General features: G+C 41.4%; 1 protein-coding gene across 4 annotated transcripts in view; it reads left to right on the top strand.

Moving 5' to 3' along the window:
- Nucleotides 1–12662: 12662 nt before the first annotated feature.
- The window catches only part of TNFSF13B (TNF superfamily member 13b), a 30147-nt gene continuing 20566 nt past the window's right edge, over nt 12663–22243 (top strand). The window contains exons 1-2 of one of the 4 annotated variants that reach the window (XM_070471426.1): nt 12663–13185; nt 13283–13370. In XM_070471426.1, the coding sequence (XP_070327527.1) occupies nt 12868–13185; nt 13283–13370 (406 nt within the window). In that variant the 5' untranslated portion in view covers nt 12663–12867. Of the gene's footprint in view, nt 13186–13279; nt 13371–22243 lie in introns of all 4 variants that reach the window. The other 3 variants (XM_070471425.1, XM_020911373.2, XM_020911372.2) reach the window with 3 other exon arrangements.

Genomic DNA, 22243 nt, shown 5'->3' with positions numbered 1-22243 from the left:
CTTGGTTATTTGGAACAAGGTTTGTAGCCTTGTTCACGGTCTGAATGAATGAGTTTACTCCTCAACTGGGGCGCTCCTGAGCTTGCTAAGTGTTAGTCGCAGATGTAATTACACATGGGTAATAAAATTTGGCATAAAGTATCTGGTGAACAAGATTAGCAAACTGAAGTCATAGCTAAGGCTGGCTCCTTTTATCAAAGAGCAGAGTCCACAGGAATCGGACGGGGAAGGTGGGACACAAGCCAGTACCACTGACTGCACGTCATCAGAAGCAAGGTGCTGGCAGGATGGTGAACTGTTACATTTCAGAGACCAGACTGTACATAACTGTTAAACAACAAGCTTTTTTTTTTTTTTAATTTTTATTTTATTATTTTTTTTTGCCTCATTCATATTTTTTTTCCATTTATTTTTATTAGTTGGAGGCTAATTACTTTACATCATTACAGTGGTTTTTGTCATACATTGAAATGAATTAGCCATGGATTTACATGTATTCCCCCTCCCGATCCCCCCTCCCACCTCCCTCTCCACCCGATCCCTCTGGGTCTTCCCAGTGCACTAGGTCCGAGCACTTGTCTCATGCACCCTACCTGGGCTGGTGATCTGTTTCACCCTAGATAATATACATGTTTCAATGCTGTTCTCTTGAAACATCCCACCCTCACATTCTCCCAGAGTCCACAAGTCTGTTCTATACATCTGAGTCTCTTTTTCTGTTTTGCATATAGGGTTATCGTTACCATCTTTCTAAATTCCATATATATGTGTTAGTATACTGTAATGGTCTTTATCTTTCTGGCTTACTTCGCTCTGTATAATGGGCTCCAGTTTCATCCATCTCATTAGAACTGATTAAAATGAATTCTTTTTAATGGCTGAGTAATATGTTTTATCACTTTTTAACCCAGTTTTCACATTGAGAAGTCTGTCCTAAAAATACAATTAGATGAGAGCCTGTGTAGAATTATACTGTAATGTGACTTTTTTTCTTTGGTAGTAGCCAAAACAACGAAACAACAAAAGAGCTTGACACTCCATCAGTGGGAAATATAAATTATCAAAGGAATTAAAATCTGTAAGTTTGATCTGGAAAAATGCCCATGATATATTTTACTGAAGAAAAGCTATTGCAGCGCAATGTGAGCAGTATTAGTCCATTAGAAATCATATACATAAATAGAATAATATGTAGGTGTGTATATATATATATATATATATATGAGTAAAGAGGTGTTGGTATAAAATCTGTTTATGCCATCTGACTATATAATATACACAGTATATACATTAACCTGTTGATATTGATTACAGATCAGGGAATGACTACTGTCAGGGAAGAAGGAAGGAAGAGATCATTAGTAGGTACAGAACTCAACATTGTTTGACTTTTAATTAACATGAAGTATGTTCACGAAGTATCAGCAAAATAATTCTTAATAAAAAGAAAACTTGGACAAAAATGTGGGTTTTCTTGTACTTAATATTGAAAAGATAATGGAGAATTTTTTGGTGTGTGATTGTTTTAATAATTTTCCCCTCCCCTAGTTCACAGAAGTAGTCTTTTTTTAGTGATACGTCTGGTATTACAAGTCAGAGCATTGCGAGAATTCTCTGGCGGTCCAGTGATTAGGACACTGCAGTTTCACTGTTGAAGGTGGGGGGTCAATCCCTGGTCTGGGAACTGTTAATAAGATCCCACAAGCCCCAGGGCACTGCCAATAATAATTTTAAAAATAAAATGGCTAGTTTTAAAAGGGTGTTGTGGATCATCTTGTAAATTACCTCAAAGAAATGTTATTTGAAACATTTTGGTTGTAAATTGACAAACAACAATCATTATATACACTGGAGTGGGTTACCATTTCCTTCTTCAGGAGATCTTCCCGACCCGGGGATTGAACCTGGGTCTCCCGCATTGTAGGCAGACGCTTTACCGTCTGAGCCACCATTTAAGTCCTATTACATATGCACATATATATTTATGTATAAAATAGTCCATATATCCACCATCCATCTGTAGCTATCAATCTATCGATCAATCATCTCAATCTATCCATTTCTGTCAACTACTACTTCCTAGGGATACAGTAGCATTAGATACACAATGTTCTCCATCATACATTTTCAACCTAATATGTTTACGGGTATTTTAAAAATAGAAGAGAAGTATTTTCATAATGTTGAAATTTGAAGGGTCTAAACTTAATTGGAAAACTCAAGAGCGTATAGTGAACTTCAGATTTCAGTTCCCTTTAACAGATCAAGTTTATTTGTTAGATCATCAGCTGTAGCAAATATGCTTAGACCTGTGAATATCTGGATTCTCTACATGTTAGAGGCAGAGGTCTGTGAACCCCGCCTCCTCCACCTGGCACCCGGACATGTCACATGAGAAGGAGGAGGGGAGGAGGAACACAGAGACAGCCTGGACCCGCAATCAGCATTGGAAGTGGGTGGGGGGGGGGGTGCGTCTTGTGGGGCTGAGCCCTCAACCTGCGGAATCCGAGATAACCCCAGACAGACGTATTAGAATTGAGATATACAGCTGATAGCCATTTCAGTATCCAATTCTGATACCCATTTCAATATCAGAATTGAAATGGACAGCCAGCTGGTTTCGCAGAGAATTACTGATGGGGGAAGATTTCTGCACATCTCTTGTCAGAAGAGTTGACAGTATAAGCGTGGTGTGAGACTAAAAAGATACACAGAAAGATTTTCTGAGTGCCGCCCGGGGCTTTGTCCCCTCACACTGCCGCCTGCTGGAGCCTGAGAGGTTGTGTACAATGCCCCCAAGTATTCCTCTCCTTGTTGCAAATCCATGGCACACATCCCAAAATGGAATACCTGTGCTTATCTGGGATGGGATGAGAACTGTAAGTTCAAAAGCCAACCATATTAAAGAGAAACTGAAAAGTGACTTCAAAAGGGTAAGGTCAATACCAACTGCTATATATAAAATTGATAAACAATAAGGACCCACTGTATGGCATGGGGAACTACATTCAATATCCTGTAATAAAGACCGTAGCATAGTCTAGTGAAAAAGAATATGTTTACATGTATACCTGAATCACTTTGCTGTACATAAGAAACTAATACAACATTGTAAATTGACTATAGTTCAATTTTTTTTAAAAGGTAAGGTGGTAACTTTTATGTTACATGTATTTCAATGTAACTTTTAAGTAAAAAATGTAGTATATATACACATGTAGTGGAATAATACTTGCCCATGAAAAAGGAGGGGTCTTACCATTTGTGAGAACATGGATGGACCATGACAGTTTTATGCCAAGTGAAATAAATCATACTGAGAAAGACGAATGCTGTATGATTTCATTTGCATGTGGTGGCAGATATAAAACAGACAAAATAATACTCACAGATACAGAGAACAGACTGGTGGTTATCAGAGGGGAAGGAAAGGGTTTGTAGGGGTGAATGAAATGGGGGAAGGATCCCTCGTAAAGGATAAATGGTAACTGTGGTGATCACTTTGTAGTGTTCACAAAGATGGAATTATGTTGTATACCTGAAACTAATGTAATGTCATATGCCAGTTATTTTATACCTCAATTTTAAAAAGTCTCAAAAAATGTCTACAGTTAATGGTTTAAGATTGGTGTTCTAAAATGCTGAGGGATTTTAATAGTCACCAGCAGAGTATGGTTTATTTTATCTGACTTATTGTCCTTGGTTGATTGGGCTTCCCTGGTAGCTCATATGGTAAAGAATCCGCCTGCGGTGCTGGAGACCTGGGTTCGATCCTGGGTTGGGAAGACCCCCTGGAGGAGGGCATGACAACTCACTCCAGTATTCTTGCCTGGAGAACCACATGGACAGAGGAGCCTGGTGGGCTACAGTCCATGGGGTCACACAGAGTCAGACACAACGCAACAGCTAAGCAGAGCAGAGCCTTGGTTAATTATTACTAGTACTGCTGGCTGATAAGTGATCAGGATCACTTCTCTTGAGTGTGGAAATAACTGACATGGTCTGGATTGTGTTTCATTTTTGGAACTATTAGAAAATTATTATTGTTTAAAGTATGTAAACAGCTGTAGCTGTGAGATAATTGATTATGCTTTTGGTTAAAATTCTGGAAATCACCTTCTTTTTTTTTATACTAGTGGTAGAACAAAGAAGCTTACATTTAAAAGGAATAGACAAAAAATCAGCAAATTCATTTCAAGTGTAGTACATTCAGATATAATTAACAATAAATGCAGTTTATGAATTCTGACATACTAAACACATTTTATGACTCTCCACGGTTATTTAATACAGCTTTTTAAAATTTTCCTATAAAATTGTATTTCTGTTGAGCAATCAGACTTGGTAATAAAACAGTTTGAGATTCAGAGAGTGTTTATATTTTGAGTAGCAGGAAAGCACAAGAAGAGAAGTTGCAGATTTCCAATAGAGGACTAAACATAATGGAATTTAATTTTTCTTGAGGCTTTATATATATGCAATTTTCTAATGCTTTCCCCTCTTATGAATAGATTCTCAGCAGTAAAATTGTTGAGTTTAAGTGTCTGTGTTTTCACTGTTACTAGATATTGCCAGATCAGTTTCCAAAAAAATTTTATTAATTTACATTTTTGAAAGAGTACCCTTTACTCACATTCTAACTAGCAATACATGTGTTGATGTTCAGTCGCTAAGTTGTGTCTGACTCTTTGTGGCCCCATGGACTGCAACACCTCAGGCTTCCCTGTCCTTCACTATCTCCTGGAGTTTTGCTCATAATTAACAATTAATCATCAATGTTTATTATCCTTTCTAGTTTTCATTTCCTGGGTTATTTTGCCTGACTTTATTCCTTCTCCAGTTTCTTTAGATGAGCATTTGATTCCTTTGAATATCGTATGTTTTGGCCATAGCTTAGTTTTCAGTGCTATAGTTTTACTAATGAATGTTGCCTTTACTGTTTTAGTATTTAAGTAGTTTTCCTTCCACCTTCTGGGTGGTTTCTAAATTCAGTTTTGCATACCTCTTTGAGTCAGAGTTTATCTGTGAATGTGTCTTTACATTTTCGAGGAAACGACACATTGATTGGCTGTTTGTAATGCTTTCTGTTTATATTAACTACAAGCAATGAGTGTGATGTTTCAGTTTTCTGTTGCTAAGCAATGTCCCATGCTAACTTAGTGGCTTACAGAAGTGACAATGTGTCACTTTTGTGATTCTGTGGGCTTCCCATGGGGATCTTCTGCCGGCCACATCCTAGTTCTCTCTTGTGGACCCAGGTCCCTGCAGCCAGGCTGGCCTCACTCACACATTTGGCAGCAGGTGCTGGCTCTTGGCTGTGACGCTCCACGTGTCATCCTGTCCCCCAGTAAGGTCAGATTGACATTCTTACAGGCGGTCTCGGGAACGTAGTCCAAGAGAGTGGAAACTGGAACTCGGTCATGTCTGCCATATCCTACTGGTCAAAGCAGCTCACAGAGTCAGCTCAGATTCAGGAGCAAGAAAACAGAGAACCTTTTCATAGGACACAGAGTCTTGTTGCAAATGGGCTTCCTCTAGAGGGTCTGATCTCGCAACCTTGCAAACTCTCATAGCAGCCTGTAAACCACTCCTTTTTTGAGTTGTTCATGTTGATTAAACTTTGTGTCCCTTGTACATCTGGGGGAAAAGAATCTCTTTTGTTAGACATGAGTAACTATCTTCCTCTTTTTTGAATATCCTTGTACTAAATCATATAATAAATAACATAACTTCAGTAATTGTAAAACTGAAACCAAAGGAGAAACAAAGGGAAATACACAGAAAAAAGGATTAGTTGTCAGAGTTGATCTCCATTAGTCTGTGACAGACCATTTTAAAAATAAGGATACTGAAGACTTAAATAATAGAATGAACAAGGTTGTGCCTTATTTTCAAGTGCCTGTGACTGCATGGAGATCCAACCAGTCCATCCTAAAGGAGATCAGTCCTGGGTGTTCATTGGAAGGACTGATGTCGAAGCTGAAACTCCAGTTCTTTGGCCACCTGATGCGAAGAGCTGACTCATTTGAAAAGACCCTGAAGCTGGGAAAGATTGAGGGCAGGAGGAGAAAGGGATGATGGAGGATGAGATGGTTGGATGGCATCACTGACTCGATGGACATGAGTTTCAGTAAACTCCAGGAGTTGGTGATGGACAGGGAAGCCTGGCATGCTGTGGTTCATGGGGTCGCAAAGAGTCGGATAAGACTGAGCGACTGAACTGAACTTTGTTATATTCAGACAAATGACAGTATTATTAATCCACAAAGAAACTAACTAAATTTTATAAATGAAAATAGTAAAAGAAAATTATAATGCTTTGAGTAGAAATTAGTAATACAATGGAAAAAAATGCTTGAAAACTTAAAAAGAATATGTCATAAAATGACTTTTGAGTCCAAGTAGAAGTTCAAATCAAATTGTAGGATTTTCCTTAAAATATTTATGATAAAGCATTGCTTATCAAATAGGATTGAATTCACTAAGCAATACTTAGAAGAAATTTAATAGCCTGTATATTGAGATCAAGTAAGAAAGGAAATGAATGCTTCAGTGTTCAACTGAAGTCAGAGCAAAGAACAGCAAAATAAACTTAAGCAGAATGAGGCAACTCATAAAGATAATAAGTAAAACCATCTGCTGATTACTTCGACAACAGTAACAAAACAAGTAAGTTTTGGTGATCCTCCCAAAGTAAACAATTTTTTTGGACAGCTAGAAAAGAGGGGAGAGAGACCGCCATATACTAAAACTGAAATTGAGAACCAGGTAAGAAACTATTTTGCATAAACCTATCCAATCAAATTGGAAATTGTTCAAAATGGATGATCTTATACAGTAGAATATAAGCTCTGTGAAGCCGGTGTTTTCAATTTTTCTTTCCTTCCAGCACCTAGAACATGAATGAAGAACTAAATGGGGACTGCCCCTCATTTGGCAACCTCATTCCCTTCTTTCTTAATTCGTTTTCCTTGCACACAATATAAATGTATGTCAACTCCTATTTCCCCTTATTATTACTGCAGAATTTGTTCATTTGTTATCTTTTTAGCATCTGTAATAGCTCCAGAAACATTCCCTTTTTCATTTGTTAATGCAGCTTTCTACTTTCTCTCTTCAATTTGTCTCCCCTCAAATTATTAGTTCTATTTGGTCTTTCAAATAACCACTTTTCTTTATCCTCTCTATTGTATGGTTGCTTGCTATCTATTTTATCAATTTCTTTTCTTCTTTTTTGCATTTCTTTATCTTTAAGCTTATTTGCTTTTACTTCTTTAATTTTTTCAGACTGTGTGAACGGCTTACCATTCTTCTTTCCTAAAATATGCAATTGAAGCTGTCATTTTCCTCATAAAAATAGATTTAGAAGCATCTCACAAATTTTCATAGCCTACACATTTTGCTACATTCAAGAATTTCATCAGGTCTTGCCTGGGTCTATTTTTCTGAGTTTCTACTTGGCGAGAACTTTCAAAATGAGTTTTGAGGTCCTTCATAAGTTAAGAAAGGTGTTTTCTTTCTACAAGCTTTTAAATCATTGTCTTTTAATCTATCCCCCACCCCATCCCAACCTGTACCACCTGTGTTGTAGTGTTAACATGAAGTCTCTGTGTGTTTTGAGGTTTTACTTCCACTTAAGCCAGCTGGCCAGTAATTCAGAGCTCATAAGTGACCATCCTTTCCTCTGTAATTCATCTATCCAACTGTTTCACTGGGAAATTATGGGAATCTTTTATAGTTGATAAGATAATCGCCTACAGTTGAATTTTCCACTAATTTTAAAAATTCCGGGTGTCCCCGCCGCCTCTGTTTTCTGTGTGTGCAGGAGGATCGCTGTGTTCTTTCTTTCTGTGCCTGCTCACCTCTCCTAAGCATCTCGTCCCTTTCCTCTGCTGGTTCAGCTGGTGGGAAACCAAGTCCTCCCCATCCGGATAAGCCGGGCCGGTGCTCACAGGGAAGCCTGCAGTCTACCCGTGAGGGACTGGCATTCGGAGAGACACTCGCGTCCCCTGCCTCATTACCTCCTCCCAGCCCCAGGGACAGGAGGACCAGCTCCGCTCTACCTGGTCCTTCTGGGCCCTCCCCAGGTTGAAGACGCCTAGCATACTTATGGGGGGTTGACCCCCCCAATGCCTGGGCCCACAGATTTCTGCTCTGCTGTTTATTCCAAGACCCACTGAGCCTCGGTCCCAGGTTCAGTACTGCCAACGCTGGCTTTGGGAGAAGAAGGTCACATCTTTTTTCTCTATCTAAGACCTGGTAGAGCCCAGGGTCTCACTAACATCTCTTTAAAGATGACAAACTCTTTCTCATGAGCCTCCCCCGCCCGCATCTGATTGTTAGACCTTCTCCTATCAGTACAGTCTCAGCAATCAACGCTGGTGTGGATGGGATCACCAGGATTGCGTTGCGATGATGAGGGTTAAAGCGTGCAGTTATCATCCTACCAAGATGGCTGTCTGAACACGATGGGTTTCTAGATTCGGGTCAGGAAAGAGTTTGTTAAGATGGTGAAACAAAATCCGGCATCCAGATGTGTCTGACTTCTGAAGCTGTACACCTGAGACCTATCTTTCTACTTCTCACATTTAATAACAAAATTTCAAGTAAATCTCTAAAAACGTTTGCAAACTCTGCTTTATTCATCTGTAAAGACAGACAGAATTTCATAAGTAATGTTTCCTACATGGGTATAATTCTCTATTTCTCCCAACATTTTTGAGGTGATCGGATCTGGCCAGGTACTATTTGAGGTGCTGTGTGTCAGCGTGGGGCTTCCCGGTGTGAGGATGAGCAGCGGTAAAGAACCTGCCTGCCGATGCAGAAGACCTAGGAGGCACGGCTTCGATCCTGGGTCGGGAAGATCCCCTGGAGGGGGACATGGCAACCCACTCCAGTATTCTTGCCTGGAGAACCCCACGGACAGAGGAGGCTGGGAGACACAGTCCATGGGGTCAAAAAGAGTCGGACACGACTGAGCGACTTAGCACACATGCATGTCAATATGTATTCTCCGTGTCATGTGTGTGAAACAGAAAAATTAGTCGATATATATGAAATAGATGATCACATGGATTGATACATATTCATTGTAATACAAATGAAAATATTATCCTTGGATGTATTAAAAAAGTAAAGGATAGCAAACTAAATTGTATACTAACTGAAAATAGTATTAAACAGAAATTTCTTAAAAATACACACTTAAATAAACGCGTACCCAACAGAATTAAATCTGAAAGCAGTCACACTGCAAATTGAGGACAATTCACAAATGAAACTGAAGTCTTACAAAAAAAGATTTTTTTCCCAAAAGTAACAAAACTCATTTTTGGTGCTAGAGGTTAAGAACCCACCTGCCAATGTAGGAGATGTTAAGAGACGTTAAGGTTCGATCCCTGGGTTGGATGATCCCCTAGAGGAGGGCATGGCAGGCCACTCCAGTATTCTTGCCTGGAGAATCCCATGGACGGAGGAGCCTGGCGGGCTACAGTCCACGGGGTCGCACAAAGTTGAACACGACTGAAGCAACTTAGCACTACAAAAATTAAGCTCCAGTAAATACACACACTCTCTTCTTTCGAATATAGCCATTAAGAAATAGAAATCAACGTTGCCAGTCACCGGCATCAGGTTTTGTAGAAGAAGTAACCAGATCTGTCTATGTTTAAAAACATACCATTACTTTCCGGTTCAGTTAGACGATTAGCACTTGGCCTTCCAAATCAACTTTCACTGTAATGGCAGCATTGATTGAATGTATATATTTCCATCAGAAAACAGAATCCTTTTTTTTCTGAAATGTAGTAGTTATTTGTATGCAACCATTTGCCATATTCTAAGTACTTGAGGGAGCCAGTTTTACCTGGATCTATTTTTAGGTACCTCTGCATTTCTGGAAGGAATCCATTCTTGGATCCATTCTTGGATCATCCAAATCTTTATGAAAGATACTTTTTTTCCCTCAAAGAAATGGGTATAGGAGGGAGTTCCCAAACCAGCTAATTCCTCATAGGATTGTTAAGCCAGAAGTTAGTTAAGCTTTCCGAATATCTTTGAGGTTGTCAATATAAGAAGCAAGCGGTCACAGAGCAGATGTCTGTTTTACGCTGTGATTCATCAGTCAGATAAACTCCTGACTTTAGTTCTATTCAAATATCCTCTCTCCTGTTCCTGTCTGCCCTCTGCTGAGTGGTTGGGTCAGGGGACAGAGGACTCATTTTGTTTATTCAGTGCGTCTTGGCTCTGTTTATTCAGTGCTCTGAGAATGCTGGGCACTCCAGGTGAGAAAAAGAAGTGGGTGAAAAGGAATTGAATCATGGCAGAGAAGTCTTGGCTCAGCTCCAGCCCTGAATAAACATGAATGTGACCAATGAGTCAATGACTAAGGACTGTGTCAGATTTGTTGAACAGATTTTCGGTTAAATTACTGTCACACCCTTTCCTCTGCAGGAAACAGATCCTAGATTGATGGAGTAATAACTTCCTTTTATTCCTCTAGTAAGAAATTTGAGAGCACAGGAATGCCACTTCATTTTCTACCTGTTTTCTGAGAAACTGAATCACATCATGGGCATGGGGGACCTCACCTGCCCATGTCCTGGGCAGGGCCTCCCCCTTCTGCCTTTGGAGGAGGGAGCTCTAGCTGGGGGCACCCACTGGTGGTCCAGGACCACGCGGGATGCAGGCAGACTGCTCCTGGTTCTCTCCGAAGAGCTGCTGAAGGCACAGCTAACTTCTTATAGGAAAGTATTTCCTTTCTTTTCTGAACTTTTACTGCAGAACATGGACAGAAGTGGCCTATCCGAAAGGGAAGGATGTCCACCCACAGAAAGACACTGCAGGTGTCCAGGATGAAAAAGAGAGGAATCGGTTTCCAGCACTGCCTTGAATTCTTTTGTTTTTCTATGTGCTTCGGTGCTATGAATGTGTGATAAGTCGCTCAGTTGTGTCCGACTCTGCCAACCGTGTGGACTGTATCCTGCCAGGCTCCTCTGTCCATGGGGTTCTCCAGGCAAGAACCCCGGAATGGGTTGCCATGTCCTTCTCCAGGGGATCTTCCCAACCCAGGCGAGTTCTTTACCACTAGTACCACCTGGGAATACATCCCCATATAATCTGGGAGAGTTCCAATTACTTTCAGTCAGAAAGCAATCCCCAAACTAATCCTCTTTTGAAAAACTGAACTGTTATCTGGTGTGTTTTATCCTGATTGACTGGAAACAAGAAATGTCAGGAAGCTTGTGTTCCATAAAAGATTCTACATGCCCACTGACAGATGACGACTCCCACCAGCGAGATGGGACCAAGGGAATCACTGAAACACTTTTTCATTTTTTTAAATAGAAAAATATTTTTAAAAGTCATTTTAAAAGGTCTTGGAGCTTGCAGGTGCAAAGGAAAAAATAAAGTCCCAATAGATAAAAATGACTAAGGCTGATGACATGACACTTAGTGAGACATGGAGGAAGCAGGCAGTCCTGGCAGGTAACTCGGAGACACCTGGTCAAGGTGAGAACGGGTCTTATCTCCAGCAGGTGGGTGCCCGCGAAGCCCTTGCAGCTATGCCCAGGGAAAGGCACAAAGACGTCCGTTGCAGCAATAATGAACATATTACAACTGAATAAATGAAACATTCCGTTCATAAAATGGATGAATAGATTCCACATAATGAATGGATGGAATGAATGGAAATGGAAGCATCTTAAAGGTAGCTTGTTCCACGTTCCTGGGAGTCTTGTTAGGATTCTCAGGGACAGTTATCACCCACCCAAACAGGATACTGACTCACAGGCCACACACCACGTCCCACGATAGACTTGAAGTCCAAGCCCCTCTGGGTGGAGTCGCATGCACCCAGGTTGGGTCATATGTTTGAGTGGCTCGAGTGGGCTAATGGGGAAGAGCAGATAAGCTCTTCTAGGAAGAGAGGAGTTAATGAGGGTTCCCGGGAACCCAGAGCCGGAGAAGGTCGCTTCTCCCCCATCCAGTGTGCTGGGGGCTTGCAGCTCCAGAAATATGGACCACAGAGGTGGGAGGGCTCCTGCAGCCTGGCCCGCCCATGAACGGCTGACTCCCAGCCCTGAGTCCCTGGAGGAAGACCTCAGATTTCTCCTGGAAACGGCACCCACCCACGTAGAAAGACTCCCCCCGCGTAGCTGATCTAAACAGTTCTCCAGAATGTAGGCACATTCCGTTTATCACATCGCCAAGATAGTAACGGTGCAGAGTACCTCTCAGTGGACCTCTGTGCCTCCTTTGAGGACACTTCATTTTATTTCCTACTTAAAGACTTAGTAAATCACTCTCCAGTGGAGCCCGCTTCACCGCTAAAGCACTTAGCTTATTTGACCTTCACATGAATTATCTTTATCACACTTAGCAGGAACTTATTCCTGTTCTTTCCCCCTTCCCTACAAAGCCACGTGGCCCCAAGTGGACCCAGGCCTCTCCTAATGCCTGAGGGGCCGCTCCTTAAACACCTTCCTATCTTAAAATTTCCCGGAGTGTGCTGGTCCGAACTGCCAGTTCCCTCCCCATCAGATCTTCGGGGGGCCCCCCGGCTCTGTGCCTGAGTGTTCTGAGATGCCATTAAAATTCTTACAAAAACTGAAAGTGAAATGAGGAAGGCCGATTGAGCAATCGGATAGAAGGGTGAATGCCAGGAAGACCTAGCCTACAGTTAGGGCAAGAGATGCAGCCGCGGCAGAGAGAAGAAAATTCAGGAGAACGCGCCCCAGGGCGAGCGCGGCCGGGGTGGGCCGTGCAGTCAATGTGGGACATCAACAAACCCAGATAACAGGAAATGATCCATTCTCTGCGATCACTCAGGCTAGGGGCCCCAACCTGCAAAGTTCAAGGAGGGAAATGGATGACTCCACCGGGTTGCAGTCCCGCCTTTCTTACCCTCAGACCAGAGAAGAAATGAAACTGAAGGAGGGAGGCTCCGTCCTGCCCCAGGAGGAAAGCCCCTCCGGCCGGTGCTCCAAAGATGGAAAGCTGCTGGCCGTGACCCTGCTGCTCGCCGCCTCGTCCAGCTGCCTCACGGTGCTGGCTTTCTGCTGGGTGGCGTCCCTGCAAGCGGAGCTGGGCAGCCTCCGGGCGGAGCTGCGGGGGCGGCCGGGCGCCCCCCAGGCCGGGGCCGCGGCCGCGCGGGAGGCTCCCGGCGTCACCCCGGCCCTGAAAGTGAGTGTGCCGCTGTAGCCGCAGCCCCCCACCGCCGCCCCCCGCCCCCAGACCCCGACGCCCCGGCAGTAACGTGGTGGGGCTTTTCTCTTAGCAGCGGATCTTTGCACCCCCAGCTCCGGGAGAAAGCAATTCCAGCCAGAGCGGCAGGAGTAAGCGTGGCCTGCCGGAGGCAGAAGAAACAGGTACGTTTGCGGGGGAACAGAAGCGCCCAGGCGTCCGGGGTCCAGGTCCCAGCATCCCGCCTGGGAGAGGGGCGCCGAACAGAAGCCGGAGGCTGGAAACGGCATCCCAAGCCCGTGCGCCCCCCAGGGCGGAGTCAAGCCCTGGCCAGTGTCCTGGGCTGACCGCGTGTTCCGTCCGCCTGTGAGCAAGTTTCGGGGGCATCCGTCTGTGCGGCGGCGCTTGGAGCACGCAGGAGGGGAGAGGGGCGCACCTGTCCCCTCAAAGGGAGAGCTCGCGCCCACGTCAGGAGCACCGTCTGGCATTCCCCGGGCGGGGGAAAAGCGCCAGGAGCTAGTCTGGAATGAGGTTTGGTCCAGACGAGGGGCAGACAGCATCTCCGAGGGGCGTAGCTGCGGCGAAACCACGTGGAGACCGGGCAGGTGCATGTCGGTGCTCTATCTGATTTCTTCCCTGTTTAATAAGAACCCTATTTTACACACTGGGGCACAGAGATTTTAAAGCTTTTCCTTATTGTAATGCTCTTGCAGGAGCTACACAGGTTTATAATCCACTGTAATAGTTCTTCAGTGATTTCTACCTGCTCCCCAGACATCTCAGATTTGGGGGGAGGGGCACCCCAAACCTTCAGCTCCAGTTCCGTCACGTCAAGGATGGAAAAGGGAATTTGCATTGCTTTACTAATATTGCCATTTAACAGTCCCTTCCTGCTGTCTCCCTTGTATATTGCAGGAGCATTTTTTAGCCCCGAGAATGTGCCAGGCTTGTATCGGGAGAGGTGTCCTCCAGTTTCCTTTAACCTTAGGGTGACTGTGAGCAAACCGAGCAGATGTAATTATTCACCTGTATTTGCACTTTGAAGGAGAGTGCTCGAGAGACAGATTAGGTGTTCTGCCTCTCTCTCTCACACACACACGATGCTCCTTCTGTAAATTTATTTTTCACTAAATGCCTTATTCATGGAAAAAATTCTTCCTTAGTTTTATACAGGAATACATTTTGTATCCGGTCGTCATATCTCCGTGCCAGTTGTCAGAAGCAATTGGGTTTACACATTTTAAAACTGGAAAACCCTCATATGTTTACTATACTCTAAAATCCTTATCTTCATATTTTGCATTTTGTCATTCATATTTTCTGCATAATTGAAAAAATATGGCATATATACCATGGTATATTTTTGTGTTCACTTATTACACAATAAGCCTTTTCCTTATTTCTAAGTAATTCTCACATACCTATATTAATTTATTTGTTATCTTATAATTATCATGATCATTTCCAGTTTTTTTGGTAGAATGGAATATGTCAAAATTTTTGTGCAAATCTCTTTGTTTCTGAGGAATTTGATGCATATACTCAATATAAATTCCGTAGATAGAATGTCTGAGCCAAAGAGTATGAACATCTTTATCAGCCTTGCTACCTGTTGCAATATTGTTTTCCGGATGAATTAAAAATGAATGCAACCAGAAACGCAGTGTACAAGTTTTTCACATCCTTTCACATTTTATCTTTAAAGATGTATTTTGGCTAGCTCAGTAGTTGAAAAACAGTGCCTCGAATTAAATTTGTGGCTTGCTTACAAATAAGAATTATCTTCTTTTCGCATATTTTGATAGCTTCTAATTTTATCCTCTACTAATTTTTATTTATAACTTCCCTCATTCATCTGTCCTATTTTTAAAATGATTTTGAATAAACTCTGTATTAGGCATCTTGTTTATCAAAATTTTGATGTAAATGTTTTCATAATATTTTGCTGCTTTTTAGAACCTGTGCAGAGATCTTGCATCTGTATATTTTAATGTGATACCCTTTTTAAAATTTTTCTCTAAGACATCAAAGTTAAAATACATATTTATCCATAATCTCTTAAAGTAGTTTGCTATTTTTTCTGCCATTTTGACTTTTTTCTAATAATTTACTGTTGTAGTTTGGTATTAAATCCATTAGTCCTAGAGTTTATTTTGGTGGATCATGTTATACTAGCCTTAACTTCTCCTTTCTTCTTTTACTTTTTCCTTCCCAAGTGTTGCTAAATATCTAAAGCAAATTAATTAGATGATTCTTTTTTAACTCATTTGCATTGAAACACTTACTATATTATATTGAGTTCCTCATATATAGTTGAATCTATTTTGAGACTGCTTTTTGTCATTGATTTACCATCCTATTTATCTGCATTAAATATTTTAAGGAATTTTGTAATATAATGAGCTTCAATATCTAGTAGGGTGAGAATGCCTCACTCTCCTTCTACCTTGTCTGCTAGTACTCCTGCCTGTGAATTTATTATTAAAAATAAACCCTAGCTCTCCCATTCCAAGAGGACTTAGACTCATTACAGGAGATTTAAGAAGGAAAAAACTGAGTAAGAAATCAATAACTCCCTAAGTCCCACTTCCCCAAAGTATGTTCTATTAATATTTTAAAATATCCTCTCATGTGAATGTTTTTTCATATTTGTGTTTCTAAGGCATCCAAAAATGGCATACTCACAAAAAATTTTCCCCAAATAACTTTCAATTTTTAGAAAATTTGAATAATAGCAGAAAATAATAACCAATGATAAGAATCCACCCAGTTTCCATGGCACAGTTATAATCACTATTATCAGTATCATGATTTTGCTCAGATTTTTATAAAACTTTAATGTAGCATATATATGGCATACATATATATATGTATTATATTTATGTACATAAATTATGTATATATATATATAGTACATACTGCATATATATGTATATATATACAGCATATATACTGTATACTTAGTTACATGTGCAGTACTTACATATATATCTCTATGTCTCTCTCTACATATACTTACAGCATTCATAGATCCCAGAGGAAAGATTTAAAGATGAGAAAATGCAATGATAGTTATTATCAGCAATTCTTGTCAATAAAATTGACTTGAATGTTATTTCATTCTTTCATGCAGGGAAAATGTCATTTTGTTTAGCACTACTTTAAAATTTTTATATGTATATACCAAGAAGTTTGTATGAAGCTCCATGATTTTTCTTTGTTTTCTGTTTGGTAAGGTCCTTCTTTTGGAATTGAGAAAATTCTATGCAGTTTGAATCTATGCAACTTTCTTTGGTTTTCATTTCCATTCTAGTTGTGACTTATTTTAAGTAAAACTCAAAAGCCTTAGGTTATCCCTTTTAGTTTTAAAATGTTAGTTTTCATTTCACTTATTAGCTATCTATATATGTTTAGATGCATTTTAATGGAATTTTATAAAGCCTGTAACTGAAGAAAAATGAATTTTCACATTTTGAATTTATCTATTCAAGAATTTTTAATATCTATATTAAATATAAAATTTAAAATTCCACAATAAGGCAGTTTTCCTTATATAGGTTTCACTATTCTTTCATGATTAATTTAAAAATGTTACTGCTACTTTGGAGCCTTGGCATTTTCAAATTGCTTGTTAAACTGTTTAAAAAAATACAGAGTTTTCAAGTAAATGATATATAGTATTTGATCTCACACTTATTTTTAAGCCACACCAGTACATTTAGTGGATTTATAACTAACAGAATTATAGTATTCTTCTAGATTTTCTCTAGAATATTCGGCTTTCTCAACATCAGTTTTGTCATCATTTTATAACCATGCCCAAAAGTTTAACAGCTAAATGTTGCTAAGTAGTATATCAGAATGTTACCCATTCTTATTTTCCTATAAATCCAACCCAGATTTCAGCAGAAATCTAAATTTTATTGGGTGTATATTCAATTTGTAAGTCAATTCCAGTATGTTGTGGGCTAGAAAGTCTGACCTCTCCAGAACACAGCAAGCCTAGTTCTTGCATCAGTAGCTGATACTCATCACATTATCCCTAGGAAGGTTCTTTTCATTTGTGTGTAGGCTGTCTGTGCAACTAAAGAGCAGAGCCTTCTGTGGTCTGGTTCCTTCTCTCCTCTTGTATATTCATCATGACACCTGCACCCTGTAGGGATTCCATGAACATGCGTGAATCGATTTGGGGCTCAATGTCAAATAAGACAGAATGACTTTGTGGGATCATTTTGCTTCCCCTGTGGCTCAGCCATGAAGAATCTACCTGCAATGTAGGGGGCCAGGAGACGCAGGTTCAATCCCTGGGCTGGGACGATCCCCTGGAAGGGGAGATGGCAACCCGCTCCAATATTCTTGCCTGAGAAATTCCATGGACAGAAGAACCTGGCGGGCTGTCGTCCAAAGGGTCACAAAAGAGTCGGACAAAACTGAGCGACTGAGCACCGAGTGCCAAGTGATGTCATTTTGGGGGAAGGGATTTTCCCATATTTCTTCATTTGTCAAGTTTTGATCAAAGGCTGTCTTATGAAATTTTTTTTAACTTGACCTTTTAAAGAACTGCTTAACCAAAGAATGAGCATGATCAGAAGACTCAAGTCCCAGGGGTGTGGTCCAGAAACCCTTTGCCTCAAACTTGCTCGCTACCCCAGGCAGAGGCAGTACTTGGGAAAGTCAGAGAAGTTCCCCTATTCAGCGACTTCTTTAACTACAATTTCATGGATTGTTTAATTTTTTTTAATTTTAATTGACGTATTCTTTACATGCTCAGAAAAGGGCACGTATCTGCAAGTCAGTGAAATTCACAGACTGCACGTCAGTACATGAGGGGCAGTGCCCCCATCAGCCTGCACACCCAGCGGGCGCTCCTTGCAGACACCCCCACCCCACCCGGGAGTAAAACCACTGCCTTCACTTAATTCTAGAATCTAGTGCTAGGGCTCCAGTTTTGCTTTTCTTAACTACGTCGTGTTTCAAATGAAAGTCTTAGCAAGTTTCCTATGTTTCATAAGAATTTCTGATTGTAGTCTAACAAACAGAAATGTGGGGAAATCCAAGATTAAAATTGCCAAATGGCTTACAATAGCCAAAAATTCACTTTTCAGCCCCTAAGTGTATTTGGAGACAGTCCCAATTTAAAAAAAAAAAAACACTGAAGTGATACAGCTTTGAAAATATTATGCATGAATATTTCTTCACTGATGGAGTCACAGTGATCCATGTGTTGAACCTGAACTTAACTGTAATTCTCTTCATAAGAACCTAAAGATAATCAGCTTGAGAGTCCATCAAGAAAGTGAATTCTTCCAAATGGGTTTCTACTCAACTCTTAACAGTTCACTAATAAGGGTGACCTTTTGCTTTCTCCCTTGTTCAGTAGGGAATTTAAAAGTTATTGGAAACCCATGTGTTTCAGATTATGGAAAGAAAAAAATTATTTTTTATTAATATGTATTATACTTGTCTCAATTTTCTTAACAAAAATAGTGGTGAAAGCATGAGCATTTTAAAGAAAGTAAAAACAAGAGCAGAAAAAAATTGCTCATATTTTATCTTGCAAATATTTCCTGTAAGATTCAGACCATTCTACTTTATATTTCTCCATTTTTAAAATAAACTTTTTGAAATTATTTTAGAATTGCAGAAAAGTTACAATAACAGTGCAGTGAGTTCCCTTATGACCCCCATCCAATTTCCTCCGAAGTTAGCATCTTATATTACCTTCGTACCTTTGTCACAACATAGAGACCAACACTGGGATTTAACTAAACTCCTGAAAGCATTAGTTGCTCAGTCATGGCTGATTCTTTTGCAACCCCATGAACTGTAGCTCGCCAGGCTCCTCTGTCCATGGGGTTCTCCAGGCAAGAAAACTGGAGTGGTTTGCCATGCCCTCCTCCAGGGGATCTTCCCAATTCAGGGATTGCACCTGGGTCTCCTGCACTGTAAGCAGATTCTTTACTGTCTGAGGCACCAGAGAAGCCCTGACTTTATTTGGATGTCACCAGCTTTTCCCCTAATGTCTGTTTATGTTCCAGGAGCCATCCAGGACACCACAGTGCATTTGATATTTTTTAAAAATCAGAGTTTTGAATATAATAAATATGAGTGCGTGCGTGCCCAGTCATGTCTGACTCTTTGCAACCCTATGAAATGTAGCCCGCCAGGCTCCTCTGTCCATAGGGTTTTCCAGGCAAGAACACTGGAGTGGGTTGCCATTTCCTCCTCTGGGGGATCTTCTGACCCAGGAATCAAGTCTGCATCTCCTCCACTGGCACCTGAATTCTTTACCACTGAGCCACCTCTATCTCCTTAATACACATAAATTAATGCCTAATATGGTAACTTAAATGTTTCCCTGGGGTAAACATTTCTATTGTTAAACATAAGTATGCATGCTAAGTCACTCAGTCATGTCTGACTCTTTGTGACCCCCCTGGACTGTAGCCCACCAGGCTCCTCTGTCCATGGGATTCTCCAGGCAAGAATCACTGGAGTGGGTGGCCATTTCCTCCTCCAGGGGGTCCTCCCGACCAAACCCACGTCTCTTGGCCTCCTGCACTGACAGGTGGTTTCTTTACCATTAGTGCCACCTGGAGAAACAGAAATATATCAGTACTGTTTTTCTGAGTCTTGAAATCCATAGTCCATTTCCTTTGCAAGAAAAGACGGGATGTCTGAGGGGTCTGTAGCATCCAGTCTTTGCTTTATCGACATTTCGGTCTCAGCTGTACCTTCCAAGGCTGTAAAATGCATGTTGCAAGTATGCAGTGTATAACTCAACCATCCATTCTGTCCCCAAATGGGGCTGCAGCCTCTTACCCAGCAAGGGCGTGTTCTTTCCTAGAACAGAAACAGATGGTTGCTGTCATGGTGATCTTTGACCAGAGCCTTCCCTGAGTGTTATTTTTCTTGTCCCCTGCTTCAATAAGGAGAGACTTCTTTTTAGTGTTGCAAGAGCTGGCTTCCATTCAATTTCCACAAAAGTATTTAAAAGGCAAATAGTGACCTGATAACCACATCTCTGAACCCTGTTCTTATCAAGTTTAAAGTTTTGGGAAACTGGAGAGCCAGGAAGCAAATCAACCAGGGCAGCCAGAAGTGATATTGTGTCTCTTCCAACCTTCCCTAACCTTGGAGGTTCCTAACGCTGTGCTGGTTGTTGGGTATTGATCAATCAGACAACAAACAGATGAAAGTTTCCTGCCCATGGGGTATCACATTGCAGTGAGGTGGGAAGCCACAGAAAATAGTCAATAAACATAATTGAGGAGTAAATTATAATACTTGAAAAGAGCAAATACATTACTAAAGTGAACATTTTAGGGCAGGGTTAAGAGAACCAGCAGAGTTAAGGGTGAGGAAGGGCAAGGGGATGTGTCTTTATTTCAAATAAGAGAGGCCAGGGTAAATCTTTCTACCTAATTCCTGAAAGCTCAATTATTCTTTATACTTTCAGCATTAAAAAAAAAAAAATTCAGACATGCATAGACTTCTCATGTGGCACAGTGGTAAAGAATCCAGTGCAGGGGACGCAGGAGACTCAGGTTTGATTCCTGGGTTGGGAAGATTCACTGGAGGAGGAAATAGCAACCCACTGCAGTATTCTTGCCTGGGAAATCCCATGGACGGAGGAGCCTGGTGGGCCCCAGTCCATGGCGGCACTCAGCACACATGCACGCGTTGGTATTTTAGAAATAAAGTCATGATGTTGAGGGATGCATTCTCATTAACAGTTCTGTAAAAATGGATGATATTAGATTTAACAGTCAACTGTGCTTTTTATGGGTCAAGTCCTACTTACACGATCTGTGTTGGTCAGCTGCTCTTTTGTCGTGGTGGGATTTCCTTTTTAAAAAGTATCCCCATTTCTGAGGCGTTAGAGAAGAAACAGACTTTTCTCAAAATAGAGGAAATGCTTACAGTGCAAAGCTCTAAGGTAGGTGTTCCGGAACATACTGAAAAGGGGAGAGATGAGTTCCATGTGAAAGCTCTGGGTTTGGCCCTGTGGACGCATGATTATCACTTACCCTCTTAATAATTCCACGAGGCTGGCATTGCAGTCTGCACATTAGATGAGCGAATTGAAGCGCAGACATAGTCAGTCCCTCCTACCAGCAACCCGCTATTGAGCTGGAGACGTTAAGCTAGTGTTGCTTGAGCAACTCAGGATTTACTAAGCGGACCACCGAGCAGTGGGAGGTGAGTGTGTGTGTCGAGGCTAAAGAAACAGGTTCGGGGCGTGTGAAACTTGGGGACCAGTGAGGCGTCCAGGCAGAAATGTCCCCCGGAGACTGGAAAATGCAACAGCCAGCTATGCGATTATTGCTACCTTTCTCCAGACAGTCAGCTGTTTCTACTTTCGGTTTTACCGTCTCTGACTTCAGACCCGTTGGCACATCGTGTCATGAGGCTAACGTTCTTCACTCTTAAGTTAGGCTGTCTGTGCCTCCTGAGTTATTTCTCTTTATTAAAGAGAAATATCCTAAAATAATACAAAGAAGTCATGACGAAAGAAAAAAACATATCCTGGGGAGATGATGACTCAATTATAGAACTGGTAACTTTAAGTTAAAATACTTGATCATTTGCAAAATTAAACATGAAGGCAGCATTATTTGCTTTTGCTATTTTATTCTTGGGGCTCCGCCGGTGGCTCCGTGGTGAAGAATCCAGCTGTCAGTGCAGGCGATGCGATTTCCATCCCTGGGTGGGGAAGATCCCCTGGAGAAGGCAATGGCAGCTCACTCCAGTGTTCTTGCCTGGGAAATCCCACGGACAGTCGAGTCTGGAGGGCTACAGACTGTGGGGTCACAAAAGAGTCAGGCACGACTTAGCGACTGAACAACAGCAGTTTTATTCTTAGTGTTTACGAAGCTGTGCAGAGGCGACCGTCTGACACGCCCTGTGCTGCCTTAGGCAGAGACTAAGAGTGGTGCATGTAATCCAAGCGGTACAGGTCACCCAAGGCTCTTTTTCTGCACACATACATGTAGACCACGTTCAGATATATTTCTTTACTTCTATCAGTTATATTTATTTCTACTGTATTTTGTCA

The sequence above is a fragment of the Odocoileus virginianus genome, chromosome 8 (genome assembly GCF_023699985.2).
Source record: "Odocoileus virginianus isolate 20LAN1187 ecotype Illinois chromosome 8, Ovbor_1.2, whole genome shotgun sequence".
Classification (NCBI taxonomy): domain Eukaryota; kingdom Metazoa; phylum Chordata; class Mammalia; order Artiodactyla; family Cervidae; genus Odocoileus; species Odocoileus virginianus.
The sequence above is the reverse complement of the archived record's forward strand: the minus strand, read 5'-3'. Positions and strand labels throughout refer to the sequence as shown.